The 19,457-nt window shown below is 33.3% G+C and overlaps 2 protein-coding genes and 1 long non-coding RNA gene across 5 annotated transcripts; 2 read left to right on the forward strand and 1 right to left on the reverse strand.

Moving 5' to 3' along the window:
* Nucleotides 1–2: 2 nt before the first annotated feature.
* On the forward strand, nt 3–6,205 carry LOC106176684 (ceramide-1-phosphate transfer protein-like). Its single transcript, XM_013559167.2, has 3 exons — nt 3–168; nt 613–707; nt 1,148–6,205. Exons 1-3 carry the CDS (start codon nt 47–49, stop codon nt 1,564–1,566), a joined length of 636 nt encoding a protein of 211 aa, XP_013414621.2. The 5' UTR covers nt 3–46; the 3' UTR covers nt 1,567–6,205.
* Nucleotides 6,206–6,253: 48 nt separating this feature from the next.
* LOC106156490 (uncharacterized) lies at nt 6,254–19,448 on the reverse strand. Of its 3 annotated transcripts, none has more exons than XM_086996230.1 (19): nt 19,138–19,448; nt 18,801–18,865; nt 18,309–18,428; nt 18,070–18,132; nt 17,777–17,869; nt 17,393–17,504; nt 17,083–17,142; nt 16,480–16,753; nt 15,617–15,774; nt 15,228–15,326; nt 14,819–14,926; nt 14,447–14,567; nt 10,487–10,559; nt 10,172–10,279; nt 9,802–9,885; nt 9,365–9,440; nt 8,866–9,030; nt 8,589–8,687; nt 6,254–8,205 (listed from the first exon to the last, which is right to left on the reverse strand). In XM_086996230.1, exons 1-19 carry the CDS (start codon nt 19,163–19,165, stop codon nt 6,923–6,925), a joined length of 3,189 nt encoding a protein of 1,062 aa, XP_086852356.1. In that variant the 5' UTR covers nt 19,166–19,448; the 3' UTR covers nt 6,254–6,922. The 3 variants fall into 3 exon arrangements, with proteins under 3 accessions (XP_086852356.1, XP_086852355.1, XP_086852357.1); XM_086996229.1 differs by having other exon boundaries at nt 15,617–15,819; XM_086996231.1 differs by lacking the exon at nt 18,309–18,428 and having other exon boundaries at nt 15,617–15,819.
* LOC106177007 (uncharacterized) lies at nt 10,879–13,857 on the forward strand. The gene is made up of 2 exons (XR_015331238.1): nt 10,879–11,826; nt 12,685–13,857. It is a non-coding gene; the product is annotated as an uncharacterized LOC106177007 (long non-coding RNA).
* Nucleotides 19,449–19,457: the final 9 nt, after the last annotated feature.

A 19,457-nucleotide genomic window follows, 5' to 3' on the forward strand; every position in this document is an offset into this window, starting at 1 on the left:
TCTACCAATCAAATTTCTGCGATCCATCAGCGTCGAACACACGGAAATGGCTGAGGCGGAGAAGAAATTTAACTTGGATCTTATGTGTGAGGCGTTTTGTAAATGCAAAACCGACGATGGAGAGCTTTTGATGGATGAATACATCAAGGCATACCACCAGCTAATAAAGTAAGTAGATGTGAAGCTTAAAGCGCCATAGTTAAAGTAGTCGGCATGGGTCGATTTAGTGCCTTCTCTGCTTCCCTAGACAGTGATTCCGACTGGACTGGTGATCAATAAAACCGCTGAGATATGTTAACATACACTGTGGTTTCAAAGAATTCGAGCACGACTGCAAAAATGCAAGGCATGGGGAAGACCAGAAAAATACGTTGCAGGCAACAAGGATCTAGCGTTTTCCATGCTGTCAATGAGGAATGGTTTGCTTACACTTTCATTTTTTAATTATTGGCATATTTTTAAAGAGATGTTTATCGTTTATGGCGAACTTAACCTCTTCATTTGCATGTGCTTAGAATTTCTCCCAAATGTACATTATTCCTGCTGTCTCATGCAAGTTTCGCTTTCAAAGATATTTTTTTAAAATTAATTTTGCTTTGTTTTTAATTGCAGCTTTAACAGCCTCCTTGGTACAGTGTTCAATTTCGTAAACTGTGATATCAGAGATAAAGTTCACATACTGGAACATCACCTCAAGTCTGAGCAGGGTATGTCTTGCAGGGACTGCTGTGATGTTTGCGTCATTGTGTGATGTCAATGCTGAAAGTGTCCTCAGCTATGTTAAAAGAGAGAGTGATGGTGTTAGCAAATTTCCATGTTATTTTGTTATTTTTATTTATATTTTATATGGTATCATAAGCCTTAATGTTGACATTGAGAATTGCAGCTTAAATGGCAAGAAAAGTTATAGCCCTTATTTTCACAAAACTTGGTATGCCTTAATGAGTTAAAACACCTGTGGCCTAAATACACAGTGGAACATTTCACAATATACTGATATAGCTGTAGCATTTAGATACATTATATGATGTGAAAGGCCTTATTTTGCATCTGTTATCTTAATAAATAACTATAAACAGCAGCAAGTGTAGACAAGTGGTCAGTAATTTGTCGAACATGATCATTTTTTTTTTTTTACTATTCTCAGGTGAAAACTATGCCACAGTTCAGAAAATGATCCTCTACGAAGTCGAAAAAGGAACAACAGCAAAAACAAGCAAGGTTGCCTCAGGTTCACGAACATTCCTTCGCCTCCACCGAGCTCTTGAATTCCTGGCAAGTTTTCTGGATAAACTGGTCCAGGCCCAGGAGGGGGATAAGGTGTCATGGCTGGCAGTGGACGCCTACAGAACAACACTGAGTAAGTTTCATCCTTGGTTGATTAGAAAAGGTGCCGAACTCGCGATGCACACCTTGCCCACACAACAACAGCTGATGGAGAAGATAGGAATGAGCGACGTGGAAGTGACGAAAACGACGTTACGAAAGACCATAGTTGCAGCTCAAGAGGTCTATGCCAGTGCACAGGACTTGTATACCAAGCATAATTTGCTGGACTTGCCTTAAGACAGGTGCTTCAGTTAAGTGGATTCTCTTGCATAGATGGGTAAAAAGACAGAACTAGAGTGATTCATCATAATACTGATATTGTATGACTTAATGCTGAGCTCACATTCAGATGAAAGTTGGATCGTTTCTAACTTACATGAAACACAAGTCATGACCTATATTGTTACTAAATTTGGCTAAAATTGAATTTGTATTCACTTAGTAGAGAAATCCCTATGTTTTTAGCACCTGGATAAAGTATACCAGTACTTAGTAGGGAAAGCCCTAATCCAATATAGCTTGTTTCATACTGTACTGGTATCTCACAAAGATACCCGGAGGACAAGATCAGGTATGTTTAATGTGTAAATTAGTAATTAACTTAATTGACCATGATGACATTATATTTTTTAATGCGATAATGCTGTGGCTTTGTACAGTAGATCTGCTTTAGATGAAATGGACCTCTGGATACCTCTACGCCGTCTACGGTAACCATAGAAATACTTGAATAACCATACAAATGTTATGATAATTACTCAGTTGATTTCAACAACAATAATTGATACCCCCCACCCTTCCCCATCATAAAAAGTTTGAACAGTAATACTTTAAAGTGATGATTCAGAAGTTTTGACATGCGAGATGGCTTCATGTCAGTACTGTAAGTACATTTTTGTCTATTTAAGATATTAGGAAAGTGAGACAATCTAATTTTAAGTAGTAGTAGTAATTATCATTACTAGAGGGTAAATCTTGTTATAACACTTAGTTAAACCTTTCAGTATGGGATCCCGGTGTAATAATCCTGTTTCTGTTTCTGCTTAGAATTTTGGTCAGCTACTGTGCAAGTCATATTTCTCAACGAATTTAAAGGGCTCTTACCTCATATTTCAGGAATTTATGAGAGCCTTAGAACGAATTGGTGATAGTTTGTGTTCTTTCTAGAAACGGTAGCCCATTTAAGCATTTCAACTTGTAAGAGACAATTTTTTAAAAAGCTCTGAACAGTATTGCAAAGTTGATTATTGACACTTAGTAGTTTAAAAGAAGGCCCCAATACTTGTACAATTTTTGCCAGTACACGCCGAATGGCATGTAAGGTCAAGCAAAATTGATACTTTGTTTAATGAGTGAGGACCCTCTGGAAAGAGGGCCAGTATTTTATTATTTTTTTTAACATAACAATGTTAATGCAAGAACTGTTACAGATTTTTTCAAAATTTATTTTAAGGGTAGAAAATGTCAAATTCACTATGTAGGGGGTATAAGTGTCTAAGATGACTCAAGACATAGATGTTTGATTTCTTCCATTTACCAAAAAAAAAAAAAAAAATTACTAGTCTGACGACAAATGTGCAATTTTTTAAACATTTGAAACCCATATTTTGAATCTCACTCTCATTTTAATTTTATGGGTTTTTGTATTTTTCATGATCAAATGAATCCAATTTTGATTGAAATTGTTAAGCGTTGTGGTATATAAAAACAATTGGTGCTTTTGTTATTTTATCCATTTTTATGTACAGACACAGATGTGTCTGTACATATTGCCATCACCTGCGTCTGTCGTCGCCGTCGTCGCCGATGCCGATGCCGATGCCGATGCCGATGGCGATGCCGTCGCCGTGCACTTTCACTGTAAACACGATAAGTGGAACACAGTTTTATTTTTTGGTTTTATATTTACAGAGCTGATGAATATTCATAAAACGCAGGTCAAGTTCGAAAATCAGCATGATCGGGCCATTATTGTAGAAGTTATGCTGTTTTTTCACTTTTCAGCATATATGCAACCCTGTAAACACATTTTAAGGAAAACCGTTAGGCCTGTTGTCATGAAACTCAGAGAAGTAATCAATCTTTTTAAAACGCAGGTCAAGTCCGAAAATGGGCATGATCGGGCCACTATTTTAGTAGTTATGCTGTTTTTTCCTTTTTTCAGCATATGTGCAACACTGTAAACACAATTTAAGAAAAACAGATGGGCCAATTGTCATTAAACTCACAGGAGTGGTCAATCTTACTAAAACGCAGGTTGAGTTCGAAAATCAGCATAATCGGGCCATTATTTTAGAAGTTATGCTGTTTTTTCACATTTCCTCAGATTCAATTCTTAGGCATGTTAACAGTCTTATTATTTTACTAATAAGATACATTAAAGTGTTTGTTTGACATTTCCTGCATCTTTACAACATTGTTAGTAGATTATGTAAAAATGATGGTAAACTTGTTATCGTGTATTGTGTAATAAAGTGTCAAAAATGGAAATAAACTCATATCATTGCAGTTTGTCAGATTCAATCATTCACTATGTTCAGAATCTCAGAATGGAGGAAATTGGACATTTAACACTATTCTATTGATATTTTCCCATCTCATCAATTATCTTAGTTGATGCTATAAAAATGGCAGTAAACTGTTTATTTTGTTTTATGTTAAAAAAAGTGTTAAAAATGGAAATAAACCCATGTCAGAACAGTGCTGTCTTGTTTCACATTTCCTCAGATTCAATTCTTAGGCATGTTAACAGTCTTATTATTTAACTAATAAGACATGTAAAAGTGTTTGGTTGACATTTCCTGCATCTTTACAACATTATTAGTTGATTATGTAAAAATGATGGTAAACTTGTTATCTTGTATTGTGTAATAAAGTTTCAAAAATGGAAACAAACTCATATCATTGCAGTTTGTCAGATTTAATCATTCACTATGTTCAGAATCTCAGAATGGAGGAAATTGGACATTTAACACTGTTGTATTGATATTTTTCCCATCTCATCAATTTTCTTAGTTGATCGTATAAAAATGGCAGTAACCTGTTAATTTTGTTTTATGTTTAAAAAATTGTTAAAAATGGAAAAAAAAAAACATTTCAGAACAGTGCTGTCTTGTTTACATTTTGGCATTTTCAAGTTGTGACTTTGAAGTTCCATGGGCCTGAAGACCTTTGCTAGTCACATTTTCTGAATATCCATGATACTAATATTTTATTATTAGAAATTGATGGTCATTATGCTGTTAAACATTATGTAATATTGCATCAAAATTTGAAAAAAATCTATTTTGGGCACTGCTCCCATGATGAGCATTTAAGAAAAACCATGTCACTTACTGTTCTCAAACAGTACAGTAAATATGTACAGATGTGTCTGTACATATTGCCATCACCTGCGTCTGTCGTCGCCGTCGTCACTGTCGCTGGTGCCGTGCACTTTCATTGTAAACACGATAAGTGGAAGGCAATTTTACTTTTTGACTGTATATTTACAGAGCTGATGAATATTCATAAAATGCAGATCAAGTTCGAAAATCAGCATGATCGGGCCACTATTTTAGTAGTTATGCTGTTTTTTCATTTTTCAGCATATATGCAACACTGTAAACACAATATAAGAAAAACAGGCCAATTGTCATTAAACTCACAGGAGTGGTCATTCCTGCTAAAACGCAGGTTGAGTTAAAAAAAACAGCATAATCGGGCCATTATTTTAAAAAAATGCCGTTTTTTTCACATTTCCTCAGATTCAATTCTTAGGCATGTTAACAGTTTCATTATTTAATTAATAAGATACGTAAAAGTGTTTGTTTGGCATTTCCTGCATCTTTACAACATTATTAGTTGATTATGTAAAAATGATGGTAAACTTGTTATCATGTATTGTGTAATAAAGTTTCAAAAATGGAAATAAACTCATATCATTGCAGTTTGTCAGATTCAATCATTCACTATGTTCAGAATCTCAGAATGGAAGAAATTGGACATTTAACACTGCTCTATTGATATTTTCCCCATCTCATCAATTTTCTTAGTTGATCATATAAAAACGGCAGTAAACTGTTAATTTTGTGTTATGTTAAAAATTATAAAAAATAAAAAAAAAAAACATTTCAGAACAGTGCTGTCTTGTTTACATTTTGGCATTTTCAAGTTGTGACTTGAAGTTCCATGGGCCTGAAGACCTTTGCTAGTCACATTTTCTGAATATCCATAATACTAATATTTTATTATTAAAATTGATGGTCATTATGCTGTTAAACATTATGTAATATTGCATCAAAATTTGAAAAAAAGTATTTTGGGCACTGCTGCCATGAGGACCATTATGGGAAAATCATGTTACTTATGATTGCCTTACTTTCAATAAAAGAAATACAGGACTTAAATGCAGCCTGAGTTGGAAAAGCAGTCTAATTGGCTTCTTTTTCTGGAAGTTATACATATACAAAGTGTGAACTTGTTACACATTTTACTTACATTGGTATTACCTGTTGAGCATAATTAAAATTTGATGTTGAATTTGCAGTTTAACATAATGTACTTTTGCATCAGAATTGACAGTAGCCTATTTTGTGCATAGTTATTTCCTGTTTTTTGTCTGTACATTTGACAGCTTTGCTGCCTTGTTCTTAAATATTACCGTGGCATATTTAAATATTATCTCAGCATAATTTTGAGCTTGAACAATATTTTATAATGCTGGACATATTGAGCTTTTTCAATTTCTAGTTAGTGTAAAGAACAGATCAAGTTTTCTCTTAATTCTGTGTTCACATTTTAAGTCCTTATTCCATGACAAAGTGAATTCCAAGTGTTGTGTGGTTCAATATTAATGTGTATCAAAGGGTAATAAAATTATCATTTTGAAAGATAATTGTGGTTGTTGACCAGAAATTTAGGTCAATTTTCAAATTAACTGGCTGGATTTCTTTTCTTTTTATTTGAAAACATGTTTGGTACTATCTCTTCCTGCTTAATTTCTAACACCCCAAGATTATGTCCGACTTTATCTGCAAATTGATCCTAACAGAAATGTTGAGGTTGAAGTGAAAACCTTTTTTTTCTTTTGTGTTCAAAGCCAAAGTGCTCAAACCTGACTGGTACCACTATTTATTTTTGAACAAACAAATTTAAAATTAGTCAACATATGTAATCTAATAGAATAAGTTGTTGCATATCAATATTCTATGAACAGAACTTTAAAAGGAAATCACAATTCAATAACAGTTAAGAGTATGGAAATTCCATAAAACTTTTTGTAATAACTTAAAATTTATATGAACTTTGAACTTTGAATGACATCTATATTATATATATTATATATATTATTATATTCACTATAGTGATAAGAAAATCCAAAACACTGAAAATATTTTCTTAACAATATATACATCCGAGACTACTTGTACAACTATAATAAAAGTCAACACTAAAAAGGTCTTAATTTAATAACTTACTTTTGGCAAATTAAAAATTTTTATAAAGTCAACAAAATATTAAAAATCCACACAGTAAACAATGGCTTTTTACCACTGAAACAACTCAATTCATAAACATATTCACTTCCCATAGTACTTTAAAAAATACAGAGTTAATCCTCTATTTCAAATGGGTCAGACTCCTCTCCTTCATCGCCCTCGCTCTGACCTTGAGATGTCAAGGTCACAAGTTTATCACCGACATCTGACACTTGACCATAGAGGCCCTCAACATGGATATCTGACATCCTCATATCCTCAATCCTGGGGTCAAGGTCATCATTATCTAGGTCAAGGTCAATACTATACTCATTATCCTGTGTATTTTTACATGATTTATTTTCTTTTTTTGGATTATTTAATACACTTGACTCTTTTGATCCCTCTTGTGAATTGGTATCTTCAGGCAACTGAGTTGGATTCTCATCAGGGCTGGCAGGTAGCTTTATACACTCTCCATTTGGTTCTTTGTCAAACGCATCAAAGACTGTGGCTTCTGGTTCAACTTTTACTCTCTGGTCTACTTTCCCATGGTGTTTAGAGCTTTTCTCTTCTGATTCAGACTTGGCAGCAGCATTTGTTGGCCACTTGGCTCCTGAGGGTGCTACAAACTTGTGTTTCTTTTTCTTCCTTCCCTTCACAATTTTCTCTTCCCTATGTTCTTCTGTTTCTTCAGTGGAGGCCATGGTTGGATTTGGAACTAGAACAGCATCATTTTCTACCTGTCTTCGAAGAGTAGGTTTCAGGAATGGCCTTTTTGTTTTGTGTGCAATTTTCTTTTTAGTTTTAGTCCAGGCTTTCTGGTTGGAAGTGTTTAAAGGCACTTCAGTCATGATATTTTTCACAGGTCTAGCTTCAGCATGGGAAGTTTTCTCAAGTGAGGAAGAGTCATCATTTTCAACCTTGGATGTGTTTTCCTCAGACATCTTAGTTTTGGCATCACAATCTAAGTCATCACTACTGGTTTCAGTCGCCTCATCTTCCTCTGTCTTCCTATATTTATCACTTGCACCAGTTGTTTTGCAGATTTGGCTGTCATCACCATCATCTTGTGTCTCAACCTTCTCCATACATGCCTCAGTTGAGCTTTCCTCCATTTCTTCCTCCTGGGAGGCCTCCATGGTGAACACATCAGGGTCAAACTCTGGCTTCTTTGCAGGAACCTTCTTGGAGGAGGCTTTCTTTCCTGAATCCTTCCTGCTGAATTCTGGAGCAGTTTTCTTGTTTGGAAAGGCGGTGGCAGCTTTGCAAGGTTTGGGAGCCTTGAAAGATGGTTTAACCTTGGTCTCCTTGACCTGAGACTTTGCTGTGTCAGCCACTGATCCCAGCTGTGTATTGACGGACTGTTCATTCTTCTTCTTTCTCTTTTTCTGTTGCTTAACTGTTGTTGCAGAATCTGCAAAATAACAGTAATAATAGTAACGACACAATTCACAGATACCATAGATTTTGTACTTCAAATTTAAGACTGTGGAGCCTCAAGGAATTCCACTCTATTTAAAAAAAGGGGCAATTCTACAAACAAGTTGCAAAACAAATCCACTTAGGGGATGCTGAGTCTGAAAAACATCACAAAGTAAATAAGTTTTAGCTTTTTGTTTTGAGATTGGATTCTGAATTGCAATCCTGTACATGTGTTGTCATTTCTTGAAGTGTTTTCTTATGGGTGTTTAATTGTAGCGTGATAAAGAGTAGCTTTATGTGTGTCGTGTTATACATGTATAATGTTGGCTATGCATGCCCAAAATGAAGAGAGCATTTTCTTCATTTAAATCCCACCTTGGTGAGACCTCTTCCTGTCAGGATTTTTGCTCTTCACACTGCTGGATTTTGATTTCTTCTTTTTCTTTGGTGACACAGGGAATGGTTCGTACTGGTCTGATGATCAAAATAAATACATATAACTAGACAGCAAATCTGGCAAATGTACAGACATCAAATAGAAAAAAACTTTCGAGCATTTGCAGAAACAGGGATCAGAATATATACAAAACTAATGTATTTGCTTGACTTCAATGAAAGGGTTCTGTAATTGGCCCAGTGACAATGTATGTACCTGTGAAGCTCTCTTGACTGCACATCAATTCATCCAGCACCTGTTCCACATTGTCTAGTACATCTTGTGCTCCCTCCAACATCTCATCAAACTCCGAGTCCTCCAACCTGGGCACATCACCATGTCGCTTCTTAGAGCTTTTCCTTTTCATAGTTTCACTAGAATCTATAAGAGATAATATGAATTTAAAAGCTTTTTAGATATTATATCTGAGAATTAGAGTCATTGTTTTTATAAATTCAATTTTAATTCTTTACATCACATCGATCCCTAGTGTTAATGGCATTTACAGCCAGAATTGTGCATTTGATTGTTTACTAATTTAACCATTAATTTCCAATTCATAATATCCACCTTGTTTTTTCGTTTTATTAAGATTCACTGGTTAAAAAACTTAAAAATATTAACTCAGTATAAATCACTTGTTTCCACCAGTGTGTAGTAACTTAATTTAAATAAACTTTTAAAATATTTTGATCATGAGTTGATAAAACCACACCTTGACTACAGGTGACAGATTCTGTACCCCAGTGACCAACAAACCTCCCAGCAAAGCCGTAGTCGGCCAGCCTCTCCTGTTGATATATAATTATATAATATATTTAATATCAAAATAAGTAAATGAAAAAGGGGATTAAAGCCTCCTTGTAAATCATGCAATAATATGAATATATTTATCCTGACACATGTTAATGGGATCAATCATACTAATACAATTCACAACTACACACACTACAAACACTATGCAGTAAATGACTGGAAGCAGCTATAGGCAACTGCCATCCAGAGCTGATAAAAGACTGTTATGAAATTGAACCTTAAAAAATTCTGAAAAGGACAGCGCCAAAGTCACACAGCTCTATATGAAGACCATATATACTAGTATGTTGTACAATGACCACACATCGGGAAGACTTTCATGCCCAGACTTATTACCTTAATAGACTTCCCCAAAGCCTGAAGTGCCATCTCCTTGGCTCTGTTCACCTCCTTGGTGTAGTCATGACCCTTTATCCTGGGCTGATGGTGAACAATTGAGTATCAAAGATATTTATATATGAATGAATTATATTGAAAAATAAATAAATAATATTTAATATTAATAAATTATGGCATGAGTTTGTTATCAATTAATCAGTAATAATAATAATAAACAATTACGAAATATTAACATTCTAAACCTTGGAAGGTAAGAGAAACAACAGTTTTTTTTTTTTTACTATCAAAATTTTTTTTTAAGGTTCTATTTCCAGGCAAGTGCACATGTCCAATTTACATGAAGCCATTGTACATGTATTTCACCTACCAGCCCAATTTCTGCCACACCCTCTTTCCCAGTGAAAGGCAACATTCTGGCAGCTTTTATCCAGGCTCTGGAGACCCTGGTGTCAAAGAATACCACGTGATAGTGGCTCTGGAATTAGAAATAAGTCACCTATTACTGTTACAGTATCAGGTTTGTATAAAAGGTTCTATTTTATGCATTTTGACTATGGTAAATCTTAAATTATTATCAAGTGTAACTGAAATCAGGTAAATAAAGATGTAAAATCAATTGAATTAATGGATAGAAAAAAATACAGATTTTTAGCTAAAATAAAGTTTCTATGAAATTACTCACTGGCATCACTGAATTCTCCTCAACCTCGTAGAAATCTTCATAATCTGGGTCCATTTCCACCATTCCTGGCCACCTAAAATATTAATATATTAGTTTTTGAAGTGATTTTGAAATTGAAAATCAACAATCATAAACTCTTTTAACTTGATCATTCCAGTAATTTCCTAGAGAAATTATGAATACCCAGCTAGAATGGGAGCCCCGGCTGCCCACGGGAGCCCAGGCTGCCAAAGAGACTGCTAGGGAGACTGCCCTTTTGCAGCCTGGGGCTCCAGTGTGCAGTCTCCTTGAGCAGGCAGACTGCAAAGGGGGCTGCAATAACTTAAACATGTTTGCAGGAGACTGCAAAGGGGGCTGCAATAACTTAAATATTTTGCAGGGGACTGCAAAGCCCAGATAGCAAGCATACGTTGGGCCAACGTAGGGGAATCGTTGGTTTGTTGGCACATAGTTGGCGTTGGTAGTAATACGTTGGCCCAACGTTGGCCCAACCACATCATAATATGCACAACATAACTGCAATATGCTCACGTTGGCCCAACGTTGGGCCAACGTATGCATATTTATTGCATACGTTGGCCTAACGTTGGGCCAACGTATCCAAATAACAACTCAATAGAAATGAATAATGTTTCTGTTATAATAAAAATGTTTCTGTTCACAACTGAGAATCACATGTGCTTATAAATATCTATTGATCAGTAACATACAGTTTTTAGGATTAAAAAAAATGTATTTTTTTTTTAATGAAGAGTTTGTCAAATTCCTTGGGTTAAAAAAAAACAGTTTTCTGCTTTTATTTGTCTTCCAAGCTATATACTCTCATATATAGTACATAGACTTCACCTGTAAAAAAATAACTGAGTGAACAGATTTATATTTTTAAATAATGCTGTGAAACATATTTATTATTATTGCTATTATTATTATTGTTATTGAAATCAGAAAAATGATTGAAATCTTATTATAATGTACAATTGCACAATATATAAATTTTAAACTTTATAGTTAGCATCAATTGACTTTTGATTAAAGTAAACCAGTAACTTTCACTGGACCAGATTCATTACAAGCCAGGTGTTTATCTTAACTGTCAGTTTGATATAAACAGTTTGCCTACTGCCTGCTCAAACAGGTCAAATAACTATGCATAGCACAGTCTTAAGCGCGCTGTCCGTTGAGCCAATTCAAAAATCTAAGCCAGAAGGTCAGAAATGTTCTAAGGAAGAGGCAAGAATTAAGACTGAAAGCATTGATTTCTGGATATAAAAAGAAGACATCTTTTTGGAAATTAGAAAATGAAGAGATAAAGAGACAGGATAAGAAGTGAGCATGAAATGGTAAGTGACTTTTTAATTGTGTATTTTCCCATTATTTACTGATGCACCATGGCAGGATCCATACAGCCTTGAAAAGTGTTCAAATTTAGTCCAGCACTTTGGACTAGTTTAAATGTAACTAGTTTAAATGGCTCTAGTTTAAATGTAACTTTGAAAAGTACTTGAAAATGCTATTAGGCTTGAAAAAGGTTTGCATTTCAGCATTTTGTCTTTGTAAAAATTTTATTTAAAACTTTGTAGTTTATTGACATGAATACAGACAATAATTCACAGATGGGGGGTATACCTTAAGTTTTAATACATCATTACTTGTACTTTTATTTTCAACTTTTCATCATCAATGTGTTACAAAGACAAAGTTAAAATGAAATGAGTCCTTTTTCCTTTGGTATGTACACTTTAAAATAACTGTATTAATGTATAACTTGCCCTCATTAGTTAAAAATCATTGAAAATGATTTGAATTAGAGCCTTAAAAGTCCTTGGAAACCAATTGTTCTTATGTGTCTGTATGAATCCTGGCCAGTAAATACTGTGATAGAGTTGCTGGAATGATTAAATGATGTGGAATTTAGTGGTACATTACTGTTGTCTAAAAACTGAATTCATGGTCAAGAGTACACGTAAGAACTAAATAAATCACTATAAATTACTGCACACAAGACACACTTTTATAGTTAAGATATTGGCTGTTGCCTAACTTACATGTAGAAAAGGTGGGGAGATTATCATATAATACACACCTACTAGTATTAGTTTGTATATGAAAACAGTGATGGGGGAAGAGGTACAGTCATGTTATGCACCATACCAATTCTAGCATTATATTTCAAGTGTTTTTAATATTTAAATTTGTAGGTGCAGCACACTCTTCTGTGACTGGTTAGACAAATATATTGAGGATACATCCAACTAATTGTGCTTTGCCAAAGATCACACAGGTGCCTGCAGGGCAGGAAAGAGAGAAAAACACAAAGAATGAACTCATATGACCACTGACTTGATTTTTAAAGAGACAATGTCTGAGATTTTGCCTGAAGGAAGAGACTGTGATTTTATAGACTTGACATATAACTTATGAAAAGCATCTTACCTGACATTGACAAGGGTTTCTGGTTTAAATTTTGATTTAATGAAAATATTTTTAAAAATTGAAATGAGGCAAAAAAAGACTACTAGTAGAAAAATGCCTTGACTCCACGAATAAGGTGATAAGTCATAGGACTGTAATATTTTTTCTTGATGTGAATCATGTAACAATTGATATAAGACACACTTATTAATGTTTAAATTTAATATTATAGTATCTTATAAAATTTTTCTTTGTTGTCTTTTTGTATTATATTTCAATTCACATATCATTATTTAATTGGTATAAGGTATTTGTTTTATGTTATGTTACATGTATGAATTAATTAAACAGTTCAAAACATATCACTAATCTTTTTGTTTCAACCACTATTATTAATTGACAATTTTCCAGGTGTAGTGTAAATGATCACAGGCAGATCAAGTCCTCTGAAGGATTCATCCCTTAGAAAGCTTTCTAATTTTTCAGTCATATCTTGCAGTTTGCAGATTTCAGATGCTCAAGATATTTCATCAGGACATTGATCTGCCTGTGCATCAGACGTGTAATTACAGTGCCCTACTACCTAAGTGATTCCAAAAAAGTTATTTTGCCTTCAGTTCAATGTTGGGTCACTGTAAATCACCATGCCCCTGGTTTTAGGTTGGGTCATAATTTGTTGTGCAAATTGCAGATAACTTGGTGACCAGTTGGCCTACCGTTGGGCCAACGCGGATGCATTGTTGGTTTGAGGTTGGGTAATTGTTGGACTGATGTTGGTTATTAGTAGAACCAACGTAAATGCACTGTTGGTTACAGGTTGGGGAATTGTTGGACTAATGTTGGTTATTAGTTGGCCCAATGTAGGGCCAACGCAGTTTGGTTGGGTAATTGTTGGACTGATGTTGGTTACAGGTTGGGAAATTGTTGGACCAATGTTGGTTATTAGTTGGCCCAATGTAGGGCCAACGCAGTTTGGTTGGGAATACGTTGGCAATGCGTTGGCATTCAAAAGACGTTCAGCCAACCGTTGGCCAAAGTGAGCACTTAGATGGAAACCCAACGTTGGGCCAACGTTGCACGGTCAACCAAGGCAACGTTGGGCCAACGTTGGGCCAACGTATGCTTGCTATCTGGGAGGAGGCTGCAATAACTTCAACATTTTGCAGGAGACTGCAAAGGGGGCTGCAATAACTTAGAAATTTTCACAGGGGACTGCAAACTAAACTGAAATAATTATCTAGCTGTTGTCAGTTTAGAGTTAATCAAATTAACAAGAAAGTATCTGTATTGATATAGTAACAACGAAGAATCTGGCCAATTAAATAATGAGTTGAAGCAAACTGAATTATTAGTTCCAGTTTTTGTTTGCACTATAGATATTTTCCCAAAAACTAATAAATCCAGAAGGCACTTTTTATTATAATTGTATACAGTGCTGAGGTATTCTGTTTTAAAGATATTATTAAGAACTTATTATTAACTTATTATTATTATTATTATTATTATTATTATTATTATAACCCTGTGTCTTGTTAGATCATCCCCTACCAAGGATATCCATCCATCTTACTCCAGACTAAGGAACCCTCTGTGTACTGAGTGAACTCGTAAGCAGCATCATCTTCATCATAATCTTCTTCCACCTTGTCACAGGAATTGTGCTCAGTATCTAAAATGAGGAAATATCAATAATACTTTTAATAAATAAATTCCTTTTATTACTGTTACTTTAATTATTCTGCTAGCCAATAAATAATTTTTTTATTGATACCAAATAAATTGTCAGAAATGACTATTCTACCCTGTCAATTTTATTATTACTACTGAAGTAGGTATAACAACTTACAGGAATGATTTCTTGGACTAAAATACAACTCCAGTTGAAAAGCATTTTAATTTTTCTTGCAATAATTTAATTACCTGTATTCAAGAAACAGAACCACTGGTCTGGTATCTGAGAGGGGTCAGTAATGTGGTGTAAATATCTCCACTTCATACAGCTGCTGGAACCACACTGCACCCACACACCTGAGACAATGTACATCATAAAATATCCTGATATTATTTCTAATACGTACCCATGCAGATTACTTAAAGAGATAAAGAAAAGATCATCTGTATTCTCTGTAGACAGGCTGAATCTTCAAGAAGGAGAAGCAACTTCATAAACTACAGAAAAATTTAAGTCCAGTATTGGATTTTAAAAAAATCCCCACAAAAGTTTATTTTTTAAAATCCATTTATTTTGGTACAATTTTTTTATTTTTACAATGTATACTGATGTCAACAATTTTTAGTATAAATTCAAATCTTAAATGTCATATAATACCTCTCTCTTCTATCTCCCTGCATCTCATCTTATCTTTCAAAGAAACTTTTTGGACTTTTTTCCTTTTATGCTTTTTCTGTGACGCTTTGCTTCCTTCATCTGAAAAAAAAAAAAAAATAAGTGGAAAAGTAAAAAAGAAAAAAAAAACTAGTTTCAGATAAATGCATACTTGTCAACAGTTTAACTCCAAATAATTTTGCTGACACCCCAGAGCTTATTTAACAGTTCAAAGAAGTATGGTAGAGACAGTCTATGCATCTATAGTGACAGACATGCACCTTTTCTCTTTACGGAAAAAAATTCAATTATAAATCAGAAAATGTGACGCAAAATTTAAACCTTGCACTGGTTATCAAAGAATTTCAACTAACACAAATATTTATATCTACCATTCTTAAATTTGGCCTTGGGGCTAACTAATCCATTTGGACTGTACTCTAGCTGCTTGGGCTGCAGGGTTTTCTTCTTCCCTTTTGAAGTAAGTTTTCCAGTTTTCTTCTTTTTTCTCTCTGGCACGTTAACAAAGGCCGTCTTTTGTTCGCTGTCACTACAGTCAGGAGTGATTTCATTGACTTCTTGCATTACTGCAGCTCTGATTAATGTTCAGTAGGGATTGGGGTGATTTTGATTAATGAGGTTTTCCTATTAATAGGGTTTAATAGGGTTTTCCTATTTAGATGTTTTGCCACTTAAAGGACAAATTAATTTTTTGAAGAATAATTAACTTATTAAAATATATATAGTATCGTAATTTTCCGATATTGTTAAAACAAATGATTAAGAATATATTTCACTACCTTTCTGTTTCATTAATAATTTACATAATTTATGTGTAAAAATTCTTTAAAAGTTACTTTAAAAGCCTGTTGACTGGCAATGATAATAAAAATTTTATTTACATTAACATATATTATTCTGATTGATATATTGAGATACTGAATTTTTTATCAGTTCAATATATATCTCATAAACAATCTAATAGATACTATTACTGGCACAACATAGACTAGTTCTTGTTAAAAATCAGCAATTAAATAAATAAATAAATAAATAAATAAATAAATAAATAAATAAATAAATAAACAAATAAATAAATAAATAAATAAATAAATAAATAAATAAATAAAAGATCATCTCATGAACAATTTAATAGATACTATTACTGGCACAACATAGACTAGTTCTTGTTAAAAATTAGCAATTAAATAAATAAATAAATAAATAAATAAATAAATAAATAATAAAAGATCACCTGAGCTGATGTTCTAAGTTAAAGTCATCCAGCCCCTCTCCCTGATGTTCCAGTAGTTCATCCTCCCCTACAGGATCAATATGTATCAGGTCCTCCCTCACCCCCATGGTGGCCACACCATTACTGTCCTCACCAGGGTCCAGTATGGGGGCTGGGACGTCCATCTGGGGCTGACCACTCCCTCCTCCACTGGTCAGTATGGGGGAAGGGGTGACTTTGGCAGGGTGGCCAGTCTGTTTGTTGGAGGTGTCAAATGATTCACTCATGTCTTCATCTGAAATTATGTTCAATTTATTTAATTCTATTTTACTTTTATATCATTTATTTTATTTTATTATTTTATTTTTTTCATTTTATTTTAAAATCAATAATAATAATAAGTAATAAAAAAAAGCTGGTCATAAAAAAATTATTATGGAGAGAAGATGTATCAGATAAAATAATTATGAGAATTAAACCTTTATATATACTTTGCACTTCTTAACCAAGTTATCTTTTATTCTACAAAATCCTAAGTATAATTTACAAGACATCTTTGAATACAGAAGTATCATAACCTCTGAACAATTTAAACACGACATTTATATAGGACTAGTGCTGTACCTGCCATCTCCAGAAGTGCATCAAAATCATCCAGTTCAACTTTCATTACTTTCTCCACTTCTGAAAATAATACAGAATTCTACTCAATTATTTCTTAAATAGATCAATATATTCACAAAATTGATTAGTACCAGTAGAGTATTTGAAAACACCAGCTCATATTCTGCTCATGTTTCTCAAACTATCACCCACTTTTATGTTCATCCAGAGCTACCCCAATCCCATTCTTTAAGCTGCATGTTTTTTACCCCCTTTTATTGTAAGTGTATCTGTCCCACATTGTTTGAGCTTCATAGTATAATATATGTACCTGCTTTCTTTTGGTCTTCTCCATCGTTATCTAGAACTCTGGTGAGAACTGCTTCAAACACCTCCTCCCATTCTTGGTCTGTATAACTACGGCTAGGCACCGCAGGGGGACCCTGCATGTTAAATAAATAAATAAATAAATAAATAAATAAATAAATAAATAAATAAATAAATAAATAAATAACAATATATGCCATACTAAGCACCTAGGAGCCAACATACTTTGTAGAAAATCAAAAGTATTCATCAATTTTTCAAAACGAACCAAGCCTTTTTTTTTTTTTTTTTTTTGCAGTGTATCTGTCCCACACGTTTAGCTTTTTGGTCACTGATCTTTTTTTTTTTAAATTTCTAAAAGCAATCAAATATCACATTACACCTGTACCTGAGCCTTTTTGGCTTTTTTAGGTCCATTACAGTCTGAAGATATTGGTTTTGTTTCATCAGCATTGGCCTTTTTCAATTTATCTGCATTTTTCTGAAAAAAAAGCAAGACTTTCAATATGAAGCAATGAGGAGGTGAAAAAGATAAAAAGATGTTGACTGAACATTCAAAAAACTTACCAGAGCCTGAAAAGAGGACGAATTTCTTATTAAAAGACTTACCCCTAAATAAAAAAGCATCTGGGTCACAAAAAGAAAAATAAAAATAATGATAAATAAATAAAATTCCCATACCTTTCGTTTCTTTTTATGGGTCAGTTTGTCTTCATGCTGTGCATGGTTTTCCTTTCCCTTGTCCTGCAAAAAACACCACCAAAATTATTAGCTTACTTGTTATTAGTTGTTATCATTCCTTTATTATTTATCTGTTACATTTTTTAAAAAAATTATAAAAACAAACAGACATTTTATATATATATTAATAACAGCAACAAGAACAAAACATTTTAAACTTTACAAGCAATATTAATTACCATTGGAGCTGGAAATTTTGGTTTCATTTTCTTGGGAACTTTCGGAATTTTGGGTTTCAATGGCACAGCTTGTGTCTTCAGGACTTTGTGCTCCTGTTCATCCATTTTAATTAATTCTTTCTAAAAATATAAACCAAATTAATCTCTAACTTACATTGCTAAAACATCAAACATCAAATACACAACACAAAAAGGAGCATATATACTTTAAATAAATCAAGAAGAGCTATAAATTTCTAAAAAAAAAAAAAAAAAAATACATCCAATTTTGCCTGACTCTTTGTAAATCATAATAACATTGCTGATGATGTACGATTATTATTGATTGGTTGAAATCTAGTGGAATTTTTCCTCAGCATAACTAGAATTATTAACTGTACAATTTTAATTCTCTTTTACATTTTTTTTATTTATAATATTTATTATTATATTATTTTTATTTTATTTATTAATCAATTCATTTTATATATTTTATATTTTTTCTTTGCTTACCATTTCATTTCCAGTGTCATTGTGAGAACTTTGATTGCTGTGTGCCTCCTTTGCAATTTTGGGCTCTAAAATCCATTTCATGATTTGTTAATTTTAGAAGTTTTTATGCAAATTTTTTAAAAAAATAAATACTTTTTTAAACATTCAAATATTGTTTTTGGTAATGTAAAGATGTGCTTACACCAACAGTTGCATATTATGACTTACTGATATTCAATAATCTAAATTTTCTCAGTTTACAATTTTTGCATCACTGCACAGCATTTTAATTGGAATTTTATTTGGAATAAAATAAATGAATGAATAAAAAAATAATAATATTGTACTTGTTTCTTACCTGTTTCTGAACTGGAGAAAGACGGCATGGTTTCTAGCCAGAACTTTATTTTCAACAATATCTGAAAGAGAAATTTTCATATAAAATGTGGAGTGTAGATCAAACGTTTCTGAACACTGTCGTCTGCATCGGTATTTTCTTTTTCCCGCCATCACAGAAAAACAACTGCAGATTGATGCAGACATTTTGGAAACCTTGTTAAAAGAAAAATACAATGGCTTTTTCTGTTATTAATGCTTCTTCGATAACAAAACTCAAAAGCAAATATTTTAAATAAAACAAACACTTTAATTCACCAAACCCGTTCATTCCAAAACTAG

The sequence above is a fragment of the Lingula anatina genome, chromosome 9, assembly GCF_051362555.1.
Source record: "Lingula anatina isolate TDL-2025a chromosome 9, LinAna3.0, whole genome shotgun sequence".
Lineage (NCBI taxonomy): Eukaryota > Metazoa > Brachiopoda > Lingulata > Lingulida > Lingulidae > Lingula > Lingula anatina.

Bases quoted from the DNA above. Each gene is read 5' to 3' on its own strand.
- LOC106156490 (XM_086996229.1), bottom strand. From the start codon at position 19,165: ATGCCGTCTTTCTCCAGTTCAGAAACAG. The intron at 17,143-17,392 runs GTACATATATTA...TATTATTTTCAG, and splicing joins AGAAGACCAAAAGAAAGCAG to AAGTGGAGAAAGTAATGAAA. The intron at 15,327-15,616 runs GTAGATATAAAT...TTTTTTTTTCAG, and splicing joins CAAGGCCAAATTTAAGAATG to ATGAAGGAAGCAAAGCGTCA.
- LOC106176684 (XM_013559167.2), top strand. From the start codon at position 47: ATGGCTGAGGCGGAGAAGAAATTTAACTTGGATCTTATGTGTGAGGCG. The intron at 169-612 runs GTAAGTAGATGT...TTTTAATTGCAG, and splicing joins GCATACCACCAGCTAATAAA to CTTTAACAGCCTCCTTGGTA. The intron at 708-1,147 runs GTATGTCTTGCA...TACTATTCTCAG, and splicing joins TCACCTCAAGTCTGAGCAGG to GTGAAAACTATGCCACAGTT.